The 17,133-nt window shown below is 69.2% G+C and overlaps 2 protein-coding genes across 2 annotated transcripts; both read left to right on the forward strand.

Annotated features, from left to right (window-relative positions):
• The first annotated feature begins 264 nt into the window (after positions 1 to 264).
• On the forward strand, positions 265 to 7,400 carry NEU1 (neuraminidase 1). Its single transcript, XM_039517197.1, has 6 exons — positions 265 to 447; positions 1,875 to 2,067; positions 2,821 to 3,083; positions 5,983 to 6,165; positions 6,513 to 6,732; positions 7,055 to 7,400. Exons 1-6 carry the CDS (start codon positions 361 to 363, stop codon positions 7,267 to 7,269), a joined length of 1,161 nt encoding a protein of 386 aa, XP_039373131.1. The 5' UTR covers positions 265 to 360; the 3' UTR covers positions 7,270 to 7,400.
• A 1,371-nt stretch (positions 7,401 to 8,771) lies between these two features.
• On the forward strand, positions 8,772 to 10,409 carry ATP6V1G2 (ATPase H+ transporting V1 subunit G2). The gene is made up of 3 exons (XM_039517240.1): positions 8,772 to 8,883; positions 9,656 to 9,756; positions 10,235 to 10,409. Exons 1-3 carry the CDS (start codon positions 8,802 to 8,804, stop codon positions 10,406 to 10,408), a joined length of 357 nt encoding a protein of 118 aa, XP_039373174.1. The 5' UTR covers positions 8,772 to 8,801; the 3' UTR covers position 10,409.
• The last annotated feature ends 6,724 nt before the right edge of the window (positions 10,410 to 17,133 follow it).

The following is a 17,133-nucleotide window of genomic DNA, read 5'->3' on the forward strand; positions in this document are numbered from 1 at the left end:
AACCCAGGAGTCCTGGCTCCCAGCCCCCCTGCTCTAACCCACCAACCCCCACTCCCCTCCCAGAGCTGGGGAGAGAACCCAGGCGTCCGGGCTCCCAGCCCCCCCTGCTCTAACCACCAGCCCCCACTCCCCTCCCAGAGCTGGGCACTTGTCGGGGTCGCTGTCCCTTTAAGGGAGGGGAGATGGGTGGGGCCAAGAGCTCAGTCATGTGACACACCGAGGCACGTGCGTCTGTATCGAGGGCGGTTCCCTCCGCCAATCACGCGGTTCCGCTTTGAGTCATGTGACCGCGGGCGCTACATTGTAACGAGCGGCGCAGCCGGGCCGGCGGCGGGTTAAAGGGGCCGCGACCCAGGGTCCATGGGGCGCCCGCGGGCCCTGCCCCTGGCGGGGCTGCTGCTGCTGGGGCTCGGCGGGGCCGCGGCCTGGGCGGGACCCCCGGAGCAGGTACGTGCTGCGGCCCCCAGATCCCCGGGTCCCGACCCCAGCCCCTGCCCCGGGACTCGCCCTCCCACGCCACCAACAGAGTCCGGGCCCCAGCCCCTCTGCCCCTGGGATCGGCCCCTGCGGCCCCCCCCTGAGTCCCGAACCCCAGATCCCCCCACCCGGGTCCGGGCCCCCAGCCCCGCTCTGCCCCCCTGGGATCGGCCCCCGGCGGCCCCCGATCCCCCTCCCGGGTCCCGACCCCAGCCCCTGGAATCGCCCTCCCCGCCACCAACAGAGTCCGGGCCCCCGGCCCCTCTGCCCTCCCGGGATCGGCCCCTCTGCCCCCGATCCCCCTCCCGGGTCCCGACCCCAACCCCACTCTGCCCCTGGGATCGGCCCCCGGTCCCTCCGTTCTCCTCACCCGGGTCTGGGCCCAGCCCCTCTGCCCCCATTCTCCCCACACGGGTCCTGCCCCTCAGCCCCCCTGGGATCGCCCCCCCGATCTCCCCACCCGGGTCCGGCCCCCAACCGGCCGGTACGACCCCGGTGGCCCTCCTGAGATCGGCCCCTGCGGGCCCCCTGCATCCTCCTACCCAGGTCTTGACCCCCAGCCCCTGTATGGCCCCTCTGCTCCCCTCCGGGATCTGTCTCCCCACTTGGGTAGGGCCCCCCTGGGACCTCGGTACCTCCCCCCAGGGCCTTGGTCCCCTCCACCCAGGTCCAGCCCGTCTGCCCCACCACGTAGGTTCTTCCCCCCCCCCCGGTACTGCCACCAGGTGCCGCCCGCCTGACCCCCCAGCCGGGTCCAGCCCACAGCTCCCCCCACCCAGGTCTCGGGTGGCCAGGCAGCAAGTGCGAAGCATCGGGGGGGGGGGGGGAATAGGAGCCGATATAAGAAAAAGCCCCAGAAATCGGGACATCTGGTCACCCCGCCGGGGGGGGGGGGCGGTTCATCTGTATCAGTGAAAACAGCCCGGAGCCCGGGGCACCTTCGAGACGATTTGCCCACAAACGCTGGTGCCCAAATCAATTCTTAGACTCCACCGTGCGGCAAGGATCCTCGTCCCAGCCCCCCCGAGCCCTGCCCAGGGCCAGCCCCCCACTCCCACCCCGTGTTTGGGGGCAGGAAACTGAGTCTCCCCATTCCCTGTAACGGGGGGGGGTCTCGCTTCTGCCCGGGAGAACCCCCTGCTGCCCCCACAGCCCAGCCTCCCAGTACGTCACTGGGGCCATGGGGAGCCCTGACTGCCCGGGCAGAGCCCCCTGCTGCCCCCCCTGCAGCCCAGCCCCTAGCGCCGCCCTGGGGCCATGGGGAGCCCTGACTGCCCGGGCAGAGCCCCCTGCTGCCCCCCCTGCAGCCCAGCCCCTAGCGCCGCCCTGGGGCCATGGGGAGCCCTGACTGCCCGGGCAGAGCCCTTAACCCTTTGGCCCCTGGTGTCTCTGGGCAGGTCACTCCCCTGATCACCCTGGAGCAGCTGCTGTGGGTGAGCGGGCGGGAGATCGGGGAGGTGGATACGTACAGGATCCCCCTCATCGCGGCGACGCCCCGCGGCTCCCTCCTGGCCTTCGCTGAAGCCCGGAAATCCTCCTCGTCGGACTCGGGGGCCAAATTCATCGCCCTGCGGCGCTCCACCGACGGAGGTGTGTGCGGAGAGAGCGCGGAGCTGCGGGTCGGGAGGGAGGGGCGCTGGCAGAGTGGGGGGGCTGCGGGTCGGGAGGGAGGGGCACCGGCAGAACGGGGCGGCGGGTCGGGAGTGAGGGGCGCTGGCAGAGTGGGGGGGCTGCGGGTCGGGAGTGAGGGGCCCCGGCAGAGTGGGGGGGCTGCGGGTCGGGAGTGAGGGGCACCGGCAGAGTGGGGCGGGGTTGGGAGTGAGGGGCACCGGCGGAGCAGGGAGGAGCCCAGGGGACTGTGGGTCGGGAGGGAGGGGCGCCGGCAGACTGGGGGGGCTGCGGGTCAGGAGTGAGGGGCACCGGCAGACTGGGGGGGCTGCGGGTCGGCAGTGAGGGGCACCGGCAGAGGGGGGGGGCTGGGGGTCGGCAGTGAGGGGCACCGGCAGAACGGAGGGGCTGCGGGTCGGCAGTGAGGGGCACCGGCAGACGGGGGGGGCTGCGGGTCGGCAGTGAGGGGTACCGGCCGACCGGGGGGGCTGCGGGTCGGCAGTGAGGGCACCCGGCAGACTGGGGGCTGCGGGTCGGCAGTGAGGGGCACCAGCAGAGCGTGGGGCTGCGGGTCGGCAGTGAGGGGCACTGGCAGAGTGGGGGGGGCTGCGGGTCGGCAGTGAGGGGCACTGGCAGAGTGGGGGGGCTGCGGGTCGGCAGTGAGGGGCACCGGCAGAACGGGGGGGCTGCGGGTCGGCAGTGAGGGGCACCGGCAGAGCCGTCTCTCTCGCCCAGGCGCGACGTGGTCCCCCAGCTCGTTCATCGTGGACGACGGGACGCGGGTGGACGGACTGAACCTGGGGGCCGTGGTCGTGGACCGGGCGAACGGCTCCGTGTTCCTGTTCTACGCGCTCTGCATCCACCAGCCGCAGCCCTGCGCCTCCAGCACGATGCTCATTCGCAGCCGGGACGACGGCCTATCCTGGAGCCGCCCCCGCAACCTCTCCCAGGAGATCGGCCTGGACAGGTTTGCCCCGGGGCCCGGGCTCGGCATCCAGGTGGGCACCCGGGGAGCTGCCGCGATTTCTGTCATGATGTTCCACTCGGCTGTGTCCCCACCCAGAGCCAGCCGCATCTCCCCGCTGGGGAGGGCGTGACGTTCCCCTGGTGTTCTCCGGGCTGGTGATCTGCTCGGTCACTCCAGTCCTCGACTCTGGCAGCCAGCCTGCCCCTGCCCCGCTGTGAGAACCCCCCTCCCGGGCTGGTCACGCAGCCGCTGGCACGGACGCTGCTCCTTGGCTTGTGCAACCGAATGACACTAGCCAGCGTCTCCGGCCCCAGCCACCACCTAGGAAGCTCCGTCTGGCAGTGCCCAGGTAGAGTCTGTCAGATTACCGGAGAGATGGGTAAGCACCGGGCTGGTTCTCCCAAGGGGGCCTGACCCGCTGCCCACCCGCGCGGCTGCAGGTAGAACAGACACACGTGTAACGACAAGGGGAGATTTCAGTGATCCTAAGTCACAGCACAAGGCAGGTTGGGTGAAATGAAATGAAAGCAGAGCCCAGGCCGAGCGGAGCCGAACCCTTCCGGGGCCCTCACGACCGCGGCTGCTTCTCGCCCTTCAGCCCGGCTCCCCCCTTCCATCGCCTCAGGCGCTTGCTGGGGGCGGCTGCAGATGGAGGGGGCAGAGCCTGGCAAATGTCTCCCCCTTTGATCGTGTTCTTTCCTCCCTCCTGGCTCTGCCCCCACCCCGCCCCCGGGGTCAGGTCAGCGTCACCCCACCGCAGCCCCAGACTGCCCAGGGGAGGGGGGTGACTCTCACTCCGGAGTCCAGCAGACCCTTTGCTGCAGCCTCGGCCAGTGTCCCTTGTTCCTGTGAGGCTGGGCTGGGTCCGTCCCATCCGTGCCCTGATGAGGTGTGAACTGCCCCTCTGCTCCTGGGGAGTTTTGCCTGGGCCTGTTTTAAGCCACGAGGAGCCTCATAACGATACACCTGAAATTCCAGCCCATAACGTCCCTGTAGCGAGTATCGGGGGCCGGGTTAGGCTGTAGCCACAGGGGCTGTAGCCACGGGGCACCCGAGGGACTAACAGCTTCATTTGGGCAGAAGCTTCCGTGGGTAAAACCCACTTCCCCAGCGGCCTGGGGTGACAGTCCCGGCGGCAGGCGTTGCACTGCCAGTGCGGAGCGGGGGGGGGCGGTGCCGGCAGGGCCCATTCGACGGGGGGGATGTGCCCCCCTCCCAGCGACAGGTGAGGAGGCGTCGGTTCCCGCAGAGGCCTGGGATGCGCCAGCCGCTCCCAGGCCCCGGCCGAGCCCGGCTCAAGGGCGTCACGTCTGCGGGTGACTGGCCGCGCCGCGGCTGCTCTCGCACGGCTGGTGCTGAAGGGGGTTGTCGCAGGACGGCAACTTTTCCACGTGTTCCGCGTGGCCAGGGAGATGGACGTGTCCAGCCGCCGGCGTTCGCACGGTGCCGTTCTGCGGCCCGGTCTGTGTCCGTCGTTCTGTTCCGCGGGGACTGGCCGGTTCGGCCGGTGCACATGGCAGAGGGGCACAGATCCCATCGGGAGAGGTGCCGGTGAACGGCCCCTGGTGCGTGGCTGGGTCCTCGGATGGTGTCGCTGGAGTGGCTGTGGGGACAGCGCAGGCACCGGGGTTTGCTGCAGGGTTGGTGTGTCTGTGCTGTGGTGTGTGGTTGCTGGTGAGTGTTTCAGGCTGGGGGCGGGCGGGGGGGCTGTCTGGGAGGGGGACTGGCCTGTCCCCAAGGGCTGGGAGAGGGAGGGATCGGATCCCAGCACGGGCTGTAGATCGTCGATGCGCTGGGGCTGCACGTGGCAGCCAGGGCTGGTCTGTTATTTCCTTGCCGGGCCTGCCCTGAGTTCTGGGTACCCGACTCGCTCGCTCAGGCCGGTTCCTCACTTCCCCGGGCGGGCAGCGTAGTTTTAAGAAGGCCTGAGAGAGACGTGCTGGGTGCTGGGTGCCTGGGGAGGTGAGGAACTGGCCTGACAGAGCGAGACGGGAACCTAACCCAACCCCCTTCACCACCAGCCGTGCGAGAGCAGCCGCGGCGCGGCCAGTCACCCACAGACATGACGCCCTTGAGCCGGGCTCGGCCGGGGCCTGGGAGCGGCTGGCGCATCCCAGGCCTCTGCGGGAACCGACGCCTCCTCACCTGTCGCTGGGAGGGGGGCACATCCCCCCCCCCGTCGAATGGGCCCTGCCGGCACTGGCCCCCCCTCCCTGCTCCGCACTGGCAGTGCAATGCCTGCAGCCGGGACTGTCACCCCAGGCCGCTGGGGAAGTGGGTTTTACCCACGGAAGCTTCTGCCCAAATGAAGCTGTTAGTCCCTAGGGTGCCCCGGGCCCCTGCTCTTAGCTCGGCAACGACGGTAACGTCACCGGAACAGCCGAGCTCAGGGCACCACGCGCCCTTCGGAGACACCCGGCCTGACAACCTTTGCACTGGGTCCCACACAATCATTTTATAAAGATGAACGTGGGGGTGCAGAGTGTTCCCCCGAGGTACAGAGCATCACAAGGGATCCCCGGGTAACCTGCCCAACCCCAGAGCCAGCCGCACGTCAGCGCAGGGGAGGGGTCCCTGGATAACCAGCCCCCCCGTGCCCCACCCCAGAGCCAGCCGCACGTCAGCGCAGGGGAGGGGTCCCTGGATAACCAGCCCCCCGCGCCCCACCCCAGAGCCAGCCGCATGTCAGCGCAGGGGAGGGGTCCCTGGATAACCAGCCCCCCGTGCCCCACCCCAGAGCCAGCCGCACGTCAGCGCAGGGGAGGGGTCCCTGGATAACCAGCCCCCCGCGCCCCACCCCAGAGCCAGCCGCACCTCAGGGCAGGGCCAGGGGTCCCTGGATAACCAGCCCCCCGTGCCCCACCCCAGAGTGGCCGCATCTCGGCTGGGGGGCTGGTGACTCAACCCCCTCTCTCCTGGCCCGGCCTCAGAAACGCTACGAGCCCCGCAGGGGGCGGCTGATTGTCTGTGGCCACCGGACGCTGGACCTGGACGGGATTTACTGCCTGCTCAGCGACGACCATGGCGAGAAATGGCGCCTGGGGGGGGCCCTGCGGGGGATCCCCTACGGGGGTCCCAAGTTAGCTCACGACTTCAACCCCGACGAGTGCCAGGTGAGCAGGATGGGACCCAGGTGTCCGGGAAAGGGCCCCCCCAGTGCCCAGACACTGAGGGGATGGGACCCAGGCATCCAGGATAGGCCCCCTCCTCAGACAGGGAGGGGATGGGACCCAGGCATCCGGGACAGGCCCTCTCCTCAGACAGGGAGGGGATGGGACCCAGGCATCCGGGACAGGACCCCCCCCCAGTGCCCAGATGGGGAGGGGATGGGACCCAGGTGTCCGGGACAGGCCCCCTCCTCAGACAGGGAGGGGATGGGACCCAGGCATCCATGGCGAGGGGGTGGCAGGGCGGAAGGGACCCAGGCGTCCGGGTTAACCCCCCCCCTCCCCCTCCCCAGCCCTACGAGCTGCTGGACGGGTCGCTGGTGATCAACGCCCGGAACCAGAACTTCTACCACTGCGCCTGCCGCATCCTGGCCCGGAGCCGGGACGCCGGCGAGACCCTCCCCCCCGAGGCCGTGACCTTTGACCTCACCCTGGTGGACCCCGCCGTGGCGGCCGGAGCCGTGGTCACCGGGGGCCTGGTCTTCTTCAGCAACCCGGCCAACGACACCCACCGTGCGTGGGGGGGGCGGCGCTGGGGGGGCTGCAGGGGGCAGATGGGGCGCAGGGCGAGGGAGGGGAGGGGCCTGTCCCAGGGGGGCTGCAGGGGGCAGATGGGGCGTGGGGGGGGCGCAGGGCGGGGGAGGGGAGGGGCCTGTCCCGGGGGGGCTGCAGGGGGCAGATGGGGCGTGGGGGGGCGCAGGGCGGGGGAGGGGAGGGGCCTGTCCCGGGGGGGCTGCAGGGGGCAGATGGGGCGTGTGAGGGCGCAGGGCGGGGGAGGGGAGGGGCCTGTCCCGGGGGGGCTCCGTGCGTCTCACCCCCTTTTCTCCCCCCCCAGGCCTGAACCTGACCCTGCGCTGGAGCTGGGCCAAGGACCCCGCCGGGTGGCAGCGCCCCCTGCAGGTCTGGCCGGGGCCCAGCGGCTACTCCTCCCTGGACGTCCTGGAGGCCCCCGGGGAGCCCCCCACCCTCTACCTCATCTACGAGAAGGGGCGGAGCCAGTCCATCGAGAGCGTCTCATTGGTCAAGATCAGCCTCTCCGGGAGCCTCTGACCCCCAGAGCCCGGGGCCCTGCCCCACTGCCAGCCTGGCCCTGGGGCGCTGGGGGGGGGGAATCGGCCCCTAACCCAGGAACCAAAGGGGCAGGAACTGCACTAACGGAGCAATAAAGGAAACGAAACTTCGCCGCCGGCCTGAAATCATTTACAAGTGGGCTGCGGGTCGGGAGTGAGGGGCACCGGCAGGGCTGGGCTGGCAGGGGCTGCGGGTCGGGAGTGAGGGGCACCGGCAGGGCTGGGCTGGCAGGGGCTGCGGGTCGGGAGTGAGGGGCACCGGCAGGGCTGGGCTGGCAGGGGCTGCGGGTCGGGAGTGAGGGGCACTGGCAGGGCTGGGCTGGCAGGGGCTGCGGGTCGGGAGTGAGGGGCACCGGCTGAGGTGCGGGGGCAGGGCTGGGCTGGCAGGGGCTGCGGGTCGGGAGTGAGGGGCACCGGCAGAGCTGGGGCAGGGCTGGCTGGCAGGGGCTGCGGGTCGGGAGTGAGGGGCACCGGCAGGGCTGGGGGGGGGCAGGGCTGGGCTAGCAGGGGCTGCGGGTCGGGAGTGAGGGGCACCGGCAGAGCTGGGGGGGGCAGGGCTGAGCTGGCAGGGGCTGCGGGTCGGGAGTGAGGGGCACCGGAAGGGCCGGACTGGCAGCGGCTGTGGGTCGGGAGTGAGGGGCACCGGCAGGGCTGGGGGCAGGGCTGGGCTGGCAGGGGCTGCGGGTCGGGAGTGAGGGGCACCGGCAGGGCCGGACTGGCAGGGGCTGCGGGTCGGGAGTGAGGGGCACCGGCAGGGCTGGGGGGGGGGGCAGGGCCGGACTGGCAGGGGCTGCGGGTCAGGAGTGAGGGGCACCGGCAGAGCTGGGGGCCGGGCTGGGCTGGCTGGGGCTGCGGGTCGGGCGTGCGGGGCACCGGCCGCGCTGGGGGGGCAGGGCTGGACTGGCAGGGGCTGCGGGTCGGGAGTGAGGGGCACCGGCAGGGCTGGGCTGGCAGGGGCTGCGGGTCGGGAGTGAGGGGCACCGGCAGAGCTGGGCTGGCAGGGGCTGCGGGTCGGGAGTGAGGGGCACCGGCAGGGCTGGCAGGGGCTGCGGGTCGGGAGTGAGGGGCACCGGCAGGGCTGGGCTGGCAGGGGCTGCGGGTCGGGAGTGACGGCTATGTGCACGGGGCGCTGCCAGAGGCTGGGGGTACCTGGGGGCTGCAGGTCAGGAGGGCGGGGCACGTGCAGGGCGCTGGCAGGGCTGGGGGCCGGCAGAGGCTGGGGTACCTGGGGGCTGGCAGGGCTGGGGGGTACCTGGGGGGCACTGGCAGGGCTTGGGGAGCCAGCAGAGGCTGGGGGTACCTGGGGGCTGCAGGTCAGGAGTGCAGGGCACGCGGGGGCTGGCAGGGCTGGGTGGGCCGGCAGAGGCTGGGGGCTGCAGGTCTGGAGTGAGGGGCACGCGGGGGCTGGCAGGGCTGGGGGTACCTGGGGCTGCAGGTCAGGAGTGAGGGGCACACACGCGGGGAGGCTGGGGGCGCGGGGCGCTAGGACCCCGCCCCAGCGCAGGGCCGGCCATGGCGAGCCAGTCGCAGGGAATCCAGCAGCTGCTGCAGGCGGAGAAGCGGGCGGCCGAGAAGGTGGCGGAAGCCCGAAAACGTGAGAGGGGCCGGGGAGGGGATGGGGCTGCGGGGAGGGATGGAGGCTCTGGGGAGGGGAGGGTGGGGGCGATTGGGCTGTAGGGGAGGGATGGAGGCTGTAGGGGAGGATGGGGCTGTGGGGTGCAGGGGAGGACAGGATGGGGTGATGGAGTCTGGAGGGGAGGAGGGGATTGGGCTGTGGGGAGGGATGGAGGCTGTGTGGGGAGGGGAGGATTGGGCTGTAGGGGAGGGATGGAGGCTGCGGGGAGGATGGGGCAGTGGGTGCAGGGGGAGGGGATGGGATGGGGTGATGGAGTCTGGAGGGGGAGGGGAGGGGATTGGGCTGTGGGGGGAGGGGAGGGGTGGGGGGGATTGGGCTGTAGGGGGAGGGATGGAGGCTGCGGGGGGAGGGATGGGGCGGTGGGTGCAGGGGAGGGGACGGGATGGGGTGATGGGGAGGAGGGATTGGGGGGCGATGAGGGGTTGGGGTCTGGGGCAGGGTTTGGGAGGGGGAGGTCCTGGCACAGGGGTCACAGCTGGGGGGGCGCAGACACGGGGGGGGGAGAGACCCCATGGACAGGTTTCCCCCCCAGAATCCTCCAGGGGCTTGGGGCCATCGGGGAAGGGTCCCTCAGTACTTGGTGGGGTGGGGGTGGAGAGCCCGGACTCCTGGGTTCTCTCCCGGCTCAGGGAGGACGTGGGGGTGGAGAGCCCAGACTCCTGGGTTCTCTCCCGGCTCCGGGGGGGGCGGGGGGCGGCGGCCCGGACTCCTGGGTTCTCTGTCCCCCCAGGGAAGGCCCGGCGGCTGAGGCAGGCGAAGGAGGAGGCGCAGGCGGAGATCGAGGGGTACCGGCGGGAGCGGGAGCGGGATTTCCAGCAGAAGCACCAGGCGGTGAGGGGGTGTGTGGAGAAGTGGGGTGGGTGGAGGGGTTGGCTGTTGGGGGGCAGGATCAGGGCTGGGGTTGGGGGGATCGGAGCCATGGGACGGGAGGTTGGGGGAGGCAGTGGGGTGGTTGGAGGGCAGGGGATATTGGGGGCCCTGCCCCGGACTCACTCCCGTCTCCCACAGGCACTGGGCTCCCAGGGGCAGTGGGGGCGGTTGGGGGGCTGGCGGGGGGCCGGGGCTAGTGGCCCCCCGGCTCACCCCCCTCTCCCGCAGGCGCTGGGCTCCCGGGGGCAGTGGGGGAGGTTGGGGGGCTGGAGGGGGGACAGGGGATATTGGGGGGCTGGAGGGGGGCAGGGGATATTGGGCCCCCCCATCTCACCCCCATCTCCCGCAGGCCCTGGGCTCCCGGGGGCAGTGGGGGAGGTTGGGGGGCTGGAGGGGGGCAGGGGATATTGCCCCCCCGTCTCACTCCCGTCTCCCGCAGGCGCTGGGCTCCCGGGGCCACGTGTGCGCGGAGGTGGAGTCGCAGACGCGCCGGCAGGTCCAGGCCATGCAGGGGGGCCAGGCCCAGGGCAAGGAGCGGGTCCTGCGCCAGCTGCTGGGCCTGGTGTGCGCCCCACACCCCCAGCTGCCCCCCAACTACCGCCCGGGCGCCTAGGGTGTCCCTGGCCCGCCCCTGCTCCCCGGCCCGCCCCTGCCTGCCGGCTCCACCCCTGGCTCCCAGCTCCGCCCGCACCCCAGCTGCCCCCAACTACCGCCCGGCGCCTGGGTGGCCCTGGCCCCGCCCCCTGCTCCCCGGCCCCGCCCCCCGGCCCCGCCCCCGGCCTGCCGGCTCCACCCCCTGGCTCCCAGCTCCGCCCCGCACCCCCAGCTGCCCCCCAACTCCGGCCCGCGCGCCTCGGGCGGCCCCGGCCCCGCCCCCAGCCCCTGGCTCCGCCGCCCGCCCAGGCTCCCCCCCCTGCCCCCCAACTACCGCCCGGGCGCCTAGGGCTGCCTCAGCCCCACCCCCTGCTCCCCGGCTCGACCCTCTGCCTCCCAGCTCCCCCCCCTGCCCCCAGCTGCACGCCAACTACCGCCTGGCCGCCAAGGGCTGTCCCGGCTCCGCCCCTGGCTCCTGGCTCCGCCTCCCATCCCAAGCTCCACCCCCTGCCCCCAGCTGCTCCCCAACTATCGTCTGGCCACCTAGGGGCTGCCCCCTGCCCCCCATCTCCACCTCCTGTTCCCAGCCCCGTGCCCCCCGTGAGCTCTTGTGGGTCTGCCCTGATCCCTAGTGGGCCGATTGCCCCCTGAACCTCCAAACCGCCCCCTCCCACCAGCTGTGCCCTGTACCCCAACCCCGCACGGCTTGTGCACTGACTGTGTCTGTGAAACGTGGTGAATAAACAGTGAGCAGTGGCGAGAGCCTCGTTATTTCACAGCGGGGGGTGAGGGCGGGGCAGGACACCTGGGTTCTATCCCAGCTCCGGGAGGGACATGGGGTCTATAGCATTAGAGCAACTGGCTCTGGGGTGGGGCGCGGGGGCTGGTTATAGGGGGAGCCCTCGCCCGGCGCTGAGCTGCGGCTGGCTCTGGGGTGGGGCGCGGGGGCTGGTTATAGGGGGAGCCCTCGCCCGGCGCTGAGCTGCGGCTGGCTCTGGGGTGGGGCGTGGGGGGCTGGTTATATGGGAACCCCTCACCCGGCGCTGAGCTGCGGCTGGCTCTGGGGTGGGGCGCGGGGGCTGGTTATACGGCTGGCTCTGGGGTGGGGCGCGGGGGCTGGTTATAGGGGGAGCCCTCGCCCGGCGCTGAGCTGCGGCTGGCTCTGGGGTGGGGCGCAGGGGCTGGTTATAGGGGGAGCACCGGGTCCAGGGGTGCAGCCCCGGGTTGTGTCCTTCCCAGGCAGGGTGTTTGCAGCCGCTTTGCCCCGTGCCGGGGCCCGACCTGGCACCCGGGTTGTGCTCCGTGCCCACCAGCTGCCGGCTGGGGCAGTGCGAGCAAAGCCCCGTCCCACCGCTGTGGGAATTGAAACCCCTGATTCTGCAGCCCCCGGCTCAAACCCCAGCCCCGGGATTTCACCAGGACCGATCGTGTTTGCACGACTGTCTGTACGACGCCCCCTTGCACTGGGCAGGCTTTGGGGGGCTCCGGGCCAGGCCTCTGCTCCCAGCTCCTCGACTCAACCGGGGCCTTTCTCCACCACCGTCTCTGAGAGAACCCCAGGAATCTGGGGGGACACTACAAGGAGCAGCTAATAGATACCAGCTCAAAATGTCCCTGCAAACGGGGACGCTCCCCCCCCCCGCAGCCGGGGGGGTCCAGCGGGTCCCGCAAGGATCCGTTCTTGGCCCTCCGCGAATTCATGTTTTTCTCAACGACTTGGGAGAAAACACAAAACCGCAATGGATAAAACGGGCCGAGGACACGACGCCGGCGAGCGGAACCAGCGAAGGGGCAGGGCCCGGATCCCGAGGGGCCGGTGGGGCACAGGGTGGCTGCGCCGGAGCCAACAGTCGGGGTGTGGCTCCAGCGCCAGGGGAGCGTCTCTGTCCAGGAGCAGCGTGTGGTGGGCGTAGGGCCAGGCTGGGGCCGCAGGGCCGCCGACCCCGTCAGTCAGCCGGGGCGGCGCTGGGCGAGGGGCGAACGCCGTCCTGGGATGCGGCCGGGGGGGGATTTTCCCCCGGCTGGAGCCTGGCTCCGTCCCGGTGCCTGTGATTCGAGGGGGACGTGGGGCACTCGGGGAGGAGCCCCCGGGACGATGGAAGGGTAGAAAACCGGCCTCCGCGCGAGCCCCCCCAGGAGCTCGGTCCAGGAGCTGAGCACGGCCGGCGAGGGGGGGGGCGTGTCCCTGACCAAGGGAACCAAACACCCCCCCGTGGGGCTCAGGCCGGCAGGGGATTGAACCCCAGCCTGGCCGGGAGCCGGAGCTGGGCAGAGCCAGCCTGGGAACAAGGCATCAGCTTGTGCCGGGACGATTTCCCTGGGCCTGGGGAGGCTCTCGCCCTGGCCAGCGTCACGTCACGTCCCGCCGGGCCGGCTTTCGGAGGGATCCATGGTGGCTCACCCGGGGCTCTGGCCAGCGTCGTGTCCTGCCGGGCCGGCTTTGGGAGGGATCCGCGGGGGCTCTGGCCAGACCGGCTTTCGGAGGCAGGGCCGGCTTTAGGAAGTGCGGGGCCCGATTCGAACAGTTTTGACGGGGCCCCGGCAGGGATGACTTAAAAAAAACACGTGGGGCTTGTACTCACCGGGTGGCGCTCCTAGTCTTTGGCGGCAGGTTCTTCACTCACTCCGGGGTCTTCAGCAGCACCAAAGGACCTGCTGCCGAAGTGCTGCCGAAGACCCGGAGCGAGCGAAGGACCCGCTGCCGAAGTGCCGCCGAAGACCTGGAGCGCCGCCGGGTGAGTAAAAAATTAAAAAGGAGCCTCTAGCCAGGGAAGGGATTCTCAGCCACTTCCCTCCCTCCTCCCCCACCCCGCGGCTCTGCCACTGGGCGCGGGGCCCTCTTAGGTGCGGGGCCCAATTCAGGGGAATTGGTGGAATTGGCCTAAAGCCGGCCCTGTTCGGAGGGATCCGCGGGGGCTCAGCTGGGGCTCTGGCCTGCGTTAGCCGGGAGCTCGGACTCGCTGGGCCCAGGGGTCCCGTCTGGCCTTGGGATGCAGGAATCCGGCCTGCAGCGATGGCAGGCCCCAAAGCCCAGGCCTGGAGCCCGTTGCTAAGACTAAGCGGAGGGGAAGTGGGACGTGGCGGCCCGAGGCGGCGCAGGGCTGGGCTGACAGATCACACGGTTAATGCACTAGTCTGGGGACTGAAACGGGGCCAGGACTCCTGGGTTCTCTCCCCAGCTCTGGGAGGGGAGAGGGGGCTGGTGGTTAGAGCAGGGGGGCTGGGAGCCAGGACTCCTGGGTTCTCTCCCCAGCTCCGGGAGGGGAGTGGGGGCTGGTGGGTTAGAGCAGGAGAGGGCTGGGGGCCAGGACTCCTGGGTTCTCTCCCAGCTCTGGGAGGGGAGTGGGGTCTAGTGGTTAGAGCAGGGGAGGGCTGGGAGCCAGGACTCCTGGGTTCTCTCCCCGGCTCTGGGAGGGGAGTGGGGTCTGGTGGGTTAGAGCAGGGGGGGCTGGGAGCCAGGACTCCTGGGTTCTCTCCCGGCTCTGGGAGGGGAGTGGGGGCTGGTGGGTTAGAGCAGGGGAGGGCTGGGGGCCAGGACTCCTGGGTTCTCTCCCCGGCTCTGGGAGGGGAGTGGGGTCTAGTGGTTAGAGCAGGGGAGGGCTGGGAGCCAGGACTCCTGGGTTCTCTCCCCGGCTCCAGGAAGGAGCCACCGAGGGATGTGGTGCTGGGTTGTGGCCAGAGGGAGACGTGGCATCACAGGCACGTGGCCACCTGGTGCCTTGAACCCAGGAGAAGGGCCCAGAGGCACAGCGAAGGGTGACCAGAGAGACCACGGTTCCCTAGCTGGAAGTGGGAGCCAGGCAAGGCAGGGTCAGTGCTCAGGGGAGAAGCAGCTACGGCGGGTTCATACACTGTATAGATACGGTCACCTCTTTCCCGGTTTCATATATTATACTTCAAAGCCAGCCGCTCCGGGCCTTGTTCCTCCTCCTGCCGTTCCTCAGGGCGGGAAGGGGCTTGGCACCAGTTGCATTTCTCGGACGATCTATTTTTCGGCGGGTTTCCTTGTCTTTCAGCCATTGTCCTAGAACGCCGGACAGTCCGGAGCAAAGCTGACTCGACGCAGGAGACAGCCCGCACGGTGGAGACCTTCCGATGGGATTTCTCAGGAGACCGCACCTCACTCCTCATTGGAAAGACACGTTCGACGGGCGCCGTGGTCCCAGGCAGACCCAGCACAAATTCCACAGCCTTGGCTCGATCTGCGTCGCGGGCCGGGCGTTCTCTGCTGGTTCCAGTCGGAAAGGCAGCCGGAGACAGTGGAATGTGAACCAAAGAGACGATTCTCATCCAACGTATTCACGGTGGGGATTCCGGCGAGGCGTCCGGCGAGGCTGCCTCACTCCAAGTAGGCCTGGCAGGTGGTGCAAAGCTTGCCGACTACGTCACCGAACTCCTTTGCCCGCGTTCACCAAGAGCGCGCAGTAGTCGCTCCACTTCCCTCGGGCCAAAGCTTTCCCCGAGCCTCGCCGAGAAGTTAACAGGCAGGGAACGTGTTTGCAGCGCAACGTCTGTCGCCGACCAGCCGTTTCTCCGTTACGTTTCGGAACGTGGCAGTGTGTTGGCTGGCAAAGAGAAGCCACAGCTGAGTGGCAGGATCATCAAAGAGGTTTTGTAGCAGCGTCGGGCGTTTATCTTGAGAAAGAAAATCCGCTTGCAGCCCGTGTCCAAAGGACGACAGTCGGCTGCAGTTTGAGGCAGTCATGCACCACACCCGATACTGAAGATCTCTTCCTAAGTTAGCCTGGAGCTTTCGCCACCAATTGTTTTTCCCACAATGCCTGGCACCCCAAAGTTAGTATTGGTGTCACCTGCAGAAATTCTCAAATTCTCAGCAGGTGAAAATGCGGGACCAGAACAGGGAACGTTTTTTGGCCCTGTTTATTTGACGCATCCACACCCAGCGTAACGAAGGAACACCTGGCCGACTCGCGCCGCACTTCTGCAGTGGAGAAAGGGGCGAGGCCGCTGCAAACGCTGCCTTGGATTTTGCGCGAGCAGATGAATCCTCAGGCTGGCCGTTTCGTAATTATTTGCGATGTACAGTCAGCGGAACAGAAACTGTCCGTGCCGGACTGAGGGGTAAGCGAACCCCCTCGCTGCCAAACATTTGTTCCACTTCTGTTTCTTGCCTCAGAAAAAATCCTGAAACGCTTGGAGATGAACACGTTTATCAGCGTCTCTGTGTTTCCTGCTCTGGAGGTGGATTTCGGCCGCCGTGAGCAATGGAGAAACGTGCTCCGCACGTCTCGCATACCCCTTGGCCGTCAGCCAGTGCCGAAGGGCCTTTTTAAAAAACTTTCCCGGCTTGTGGAGGTCTTTGTTAAAATGACACAGGTGTTTCGGTGACATTTTTCCAGCCAGAAATGACCACAGGCGAACTACTGCTTCTTCTAGGGACACAACAGAACCAAAGCAACACAGGGCTGCAACCCCAGGTGATGCTGGAGGGTAGCTGCTTGCTGGGGGGCCTAGCTCTGAAGACAGCGCCCGCTGCAGCGCAGACGTCAGGGCAGCGCGGTGAACACTGGCTCAGCCGAGCATCAGAACACGATGCTCGGCCAGTCCAGCGGGCTCAGGGGACTTTCGGCTCCCACAGAATGTGCAATTAACCCCCCCTCCCAGGCTAGGCAAACGCTGGAGCTGGGACGAGACCCGAACACGCTGCTTTCAGCCTGCAGCTCGGCTAACCAGCAACATCAGCGATCGCGAATCAGATCACAGCCACCGACCCGCGGGCCGACGCTCACAAGCCATGTAGCCAGGTGCCCGTCACTGACGGGGGCTCCTACCGTCTCCTTGCTGGCCTTGTGCGGAGCTGATAGGAAAATGAAGGCAACGCTTCGACGGCCTCCCGCTCCAGTTCCTCGCAGCCTTCTGTGTCGAGCCGGGCGGTAAGGAAGGCTCGGACTCTGAGGCAGCGCAGACGCCGGGGTGGTAATACTATGCCAGCCTGACGTCTCCACTCTGCCTTGTGGCTGCCTGGGGGGGACAGCTCTGAAGGCAGTGCTGCTCGTGCAAGTCGGGGACCCATGCCCAGTTTGGGCGAAAAAGTCGGGATGGCTGAGTGAGAGCTGGAAAAGGGGACTATGGTCCCCCTAACTACAGGGAACCTGGCATCACAGGGCATGGCCAGAGGGGATGTGGCATCACACGGGGTGGCCAGAGGGGAGTGTGGCATCACACGGGATGGCCAGAGGGGATGTGGCATCACAGGGGTGTAACCAGAGGGGATGTGGCATCACAGGGGTGTAACCAGAGGGGAGCGTGGCATCACAGGGGTGTAACCAGAGGGGACGTGGCATCACACGGGGGTGGCCAGAGGGGAGCGTGGCATCACAGGGGTGTAACCAGAGGGGAGCGTGGCATCACAGGGGTGTGGTCAGAAGGGATGTGGCATCACACGGGGTGGCCAGAGGGGCTGGGACGTGGCATCACACGGGGTGGCCAGAGGGGAGTGTGGCATCACAGGGGTGTAACCAGAGGGGCCGTGGCATCACACGGGGGTGGCCAGAGGGGATGTGGCATCACAGGGTGTAACCAGAGGGGACGTGCCATCACAGGAGTGTGGTCAGAAGGGATGTGGCATCACACGGGGTGGCCAGAGGGGAGCGTGGCATCATGGGGGTGTAACCCGAGGGGAGCGTGGCATCACAGGGGTGTAACCAGAGGGGATGTGGCATCACACGGGGGTGGCCAGAGGGGATGTGGCATCACAGGGGTGTAACCAGAGGGGATGTGGCA

Source organism: Mauremys reevesii, unplaced genomic scaffold, assembly GCF_016161935.1.
Source record: "Mauremys reevesii isolate NIE-2019 unplaced genomic scaffold, ASM1616193v1 Contig1, whole genome shotgun sequence".
NCBI classification, from domain to species: domain Eukaryota; kingdom Metazoa; phylum Chordata; order Testudines; family Geoemydidae; genus Mauremys; species Mauremys reevesii.

Bases quoted from the DNA above. Each gene is read 5' to 3' on its own strand.
- NEU1 (XM_039517197.1), top strand. From the start codon at position 361: ATGGGGCGCCCGCGGGCCCTGCCCCTGGCGGGGCTGCTGCTGCTGGGG. The intron at 448-1,874 runs GTACGTGCTGCG...GTCTCTGGGCAG, and splicing joins GGGCGGGACCCCCGGAGCAG to GTCACTCCCCTGATCACCCT. The intron at 2,068-2,820 runs GTGTGTGCGGAG...TCTCTCGCCCAG, and splicing joins GCGGCGCTCCACCGACGGAG to GCGCGACGTGGTCCCCCAGC.
- ATP6V1G2 (XM_039517240.1), top strand. From the start codon at position 8,802: ATGGCGAGCCAGTCGCAGGGAATCCAGCAGCTGCTGCAGGCGGAGAAG. The intron at 8,884-9,655 runs GTGAGAGGGGCC...CTGTCCCCCCAG, and splicing joins GGTGGCGGAAGCCCGAAAAC to GGAAGGCCCGGCGGCTGAGG. The intron at 9,757-10,234 runs GTGAGGGGGTGT...CGTCTCCCGCAG, and splicing joins TCCAGCAGAAGCACCAGGCG to GCGCTGGGCTCCCGGGGCCA.